This window comes from Beta vulgaris, chromosome 8 (assembly GCF_026745355.1).
Source record: "Beta vulgaris subsp. vulgaris cultivar EL10 chromosome 8, EL10.2, whole genome shotgun sequence".
Taxonomy (NCBI): Eukaryota; Viridiplantae; Streptophyta; class Magnoliopsida; order Caryophyllales; family Amaranthaceae; genus Beta; species Beta vulgaris.
The window spans coordinates 38,524,307-38,527,131 of record NC_079209.1 but is presented as its reverse complement, the minus strand read 5'-3'; the positions used below and the strand labels follow the sequence as shown (position 1 = coordinate 38,527,131).

Here is a 2,825-nt window from a genome sequence, read left to right as displayed (position 1 = left end):
TTGGCTGACTTGTGAGAAATGTGATATGGTGAGCTTGAAAATAAGGCTTGAGCTTCCGAGTGGCGAGAACTAAGGCAAAGATCATTTTCTCGATGGAGGGATACTTGGATTCTGCGCCTCGGAAGACGTGACTTATGAAGTACACTGGATGCTGGTTTTTCTCGCGCTCAACCACGAGCACTGCGTTAGGGGCGTGTTCGGATGCAATCAGATAAACGAAGAGTGTTTCCCCTGGTAAAGGCCGGTGAGACTAACTTGGGAAGGCTGGCTAGATGGGTCTTGAGCAGTTGGAATGCTTCTTCTGCGGATTTGTCCCATTCAAACGTCGACTATTTCAGAGCTCGAAAGAAATGGAGACTCTTGTTGGCGGATCGAGAGAGGAAGCGCCCCAAAGCTGCCATGCAGCTGGTTAGGCGCTGGACTTCTTTGACAGTTTGAGGACTCTTCATTTCAATGATGGCCTGAAGTTTGTCGGGGTTGGCCTCGATCCCCCTTTCATCGACAAGGAATCCAAGGCACTTTCCTCCTTTTACACCGAAGACACATTTCTTCGGATTCAGCTTCATGTTGTAGGTGCGAAGGGTGGAAAGTGTTTCCCTAAGATCGGAGAAGTGGTCCCCTTCCTTTTTGCTCTTGACGATCATGTCGTCAACATAGACCTTCACATTCCGCCCAATTTGTTTCTCGAACATTTATTTACGAAACGCTGGTAGGTGGCCACGACGTTCTTGAGACCGAAAGGCATTACTCTGTAGCAATAATCCCCTGAGCTTGTGGTGAAAGCGGTGTGTACCTGGTCTTCTACGGCCATCAGGATCTGGTGGTAACCCGCATTTGCATCCATGAAGCTGAACAATGCCTGGCCTGCCGTCCTTTGGTAGAGGGAAATCGTCCTTTGGATAGGCCTTGTTCAGGTCTGTGAAATCGACGCACATCCTCAAGACCCCAGTCTGCTTTCGGACCAGAACTACATTGGCTAGCCACTCCGTGTATTGGCATTCTTGAATGAAACCTATGGCTAATAGCTTCTTCACCTCCTCGGAGGCAGCCGTACTCCTCTCGGTCCCTTGATGCCTAAGTTTTTGCTTGATCGGCATGTACCCTTCTCGAATGTTAAGTCGATGGACCATAAGCTGGGGATTGATTCCGGGCACTTCGTCGATGGTGTAAGCGAAGACGTCTTGAAATTCTTTGATGACTTCAATGATTTGAGCCCTTATTTCTTCAGGGACTTGCTTGCCAATTCAGACCGTTCGACCTTTTTCAACGTCGATGCACACCTCCTCGTCCCTTTCCGCTGGTCGAGGCCTCTCATATTGTTTGGGGTTTTTCAGCCATATAGAGCCCCATTACGGGGAGAGGATCCTCAAGCTCGAGGCAATTTCTTTTTCGAGTAGCTTATTCATCTCTGTTCTTTAAACTGTTGACGTAACATTCTCGGGCAGACTTTTGGTCCCCGAATAATCGGGCGACCTTCCCTTCTTCACCCTCAAACTGCAAGACCAGCTGGTATGTCGAGATGGCGGCTTTAACTTTGTTGAGCGTGGGTGGTCCTATGATCACATTATAGGGGAGATTGGTGTCCACCACAAGATAGTCGACGACCACATTTCGACCCGCTCCCTTTTCCCCCATTCGAGTGGGGAGCTTGACCGAGCCAAGGGGATGGAAGGATTGTCCGCCAAATCCCACCAATGGCTGGTCGATGGGGGATAGGTCTGTTTCTTGGTATTTCAGCTTTCTCAAGCACTTCATAGAAATGATGTCCGCAGAACTTCCATTGTCTATCAGGACTCGACCCACCCGCAAATTAGCTATTTTCATCTCAACGACCAAAGGGTCATCATGCGGAGTCTGAATGGGATGGTGGCTGTCCTTGAAGGTCATAGTCGGGCATACTGCTGAGGAAGCTACATCGGTCCCGTGTTTCAGGGTGTAAATATGCTTCTTCCGAGAGAGGCTGGTTAAGTCGCCCGAGGTGAACCCTCCCGCGATGACATTAACATACCCCGCTGTCTCATCATTCCAGGTTTGCTTTTCTTGGCGGGGCTCGACTTTCTTTTCCTTCGGATCCTTCAGATATCGATTCAATTTTCCTTCATCGGCTAGTTTGTCTAGCGCTCTCTTCAGTTCTCGGCAGTCACGTGTCATGTGACCACAGTCGTGATGGTACTCACAACAGAGCCTTTTGTCCCTCTTGTTGACGGGCATTCGAATGGGATTAGGCTTCAGTAGGGTGTACTTCCCTTTGATATCTAGGTAGATGTCCTCTCGGTTCAAATTATACCGAGGGTCGTGTCCGTTGTCTTCTATTCGGGGCTTTTTGTCTTTTTCTTTTCGAGGGACATCCCTTGGATTTTCCGCTCGAGGAATGTACTCGTGCTTTCTTTTGTCGGAACTGGGTTCCTCATGTGTCTTGCAGATATTGGAGGCTTGAATGAATTTTTGGGCAAGGTTCATAGCTTCTAAGAATGAGGAGGCTTCACTTTCCGCGAGCTTCATTTTGAATCTGCTCGAGGGGTACAACCCGGACATGAGCGCAGTGAACGCGACACTATCCTGGAGATAGGAGACCTTTAGCGACTCCTCGTTGAACCTTTTCATGTAATCGGCTAAGTCTTCCTCTCTTCATTGTCTGATTGACATGAGATGAATACTTGTCTTTCGATATCTTCTACCGGTGATGAAGTTCTGTTTGAAAGCTATCTAGAGAGCTGCGAAGCTTGATATGCTTCCGGAGGGAAGCTTTGTGAACCAGGTTAAGGCCAACCCCTTCAAAGTGGTTGGGAAAAACTTGCACCATGCAGCCTCGCTGCTAGTCTGCA

The 2,825-nt window shown here is 48.8% G+C and overlaps 1 protein-coding gene across 1 annotated transcript; it reads right to left on the bottom strand.

Moving 5' to 3' along the window:
* Positions 1 to 1,398: 1,398 nt before the first annotated feature.
* LOC104901512 (uncharacterized) lies at positions 1,399 to 2,502 on the bottom strand. Its single transcript, XM_010689099.1, has one exon. The coding sequence runs from the start codon at positions 2,500 to 2,502 to the stop codon at positions 1,399 to 1,401; it is 1,104 nt and encodes a 367-aa protein (XP_010687401.1).
* Between the last annotated feature and the right edge of the window lie 323 nt (positions 2,503 to 2,825).

Excerpts from the sequence above, each read along its gene's own strand:
- LOC104901512 (XM_010689099.1), bottom strand. The coding sequence starts at position 2,502 with ATGAAGCTCGCGGAAAGTGAAGCCTCCTCATTCTTAGAAGCTATGAAC.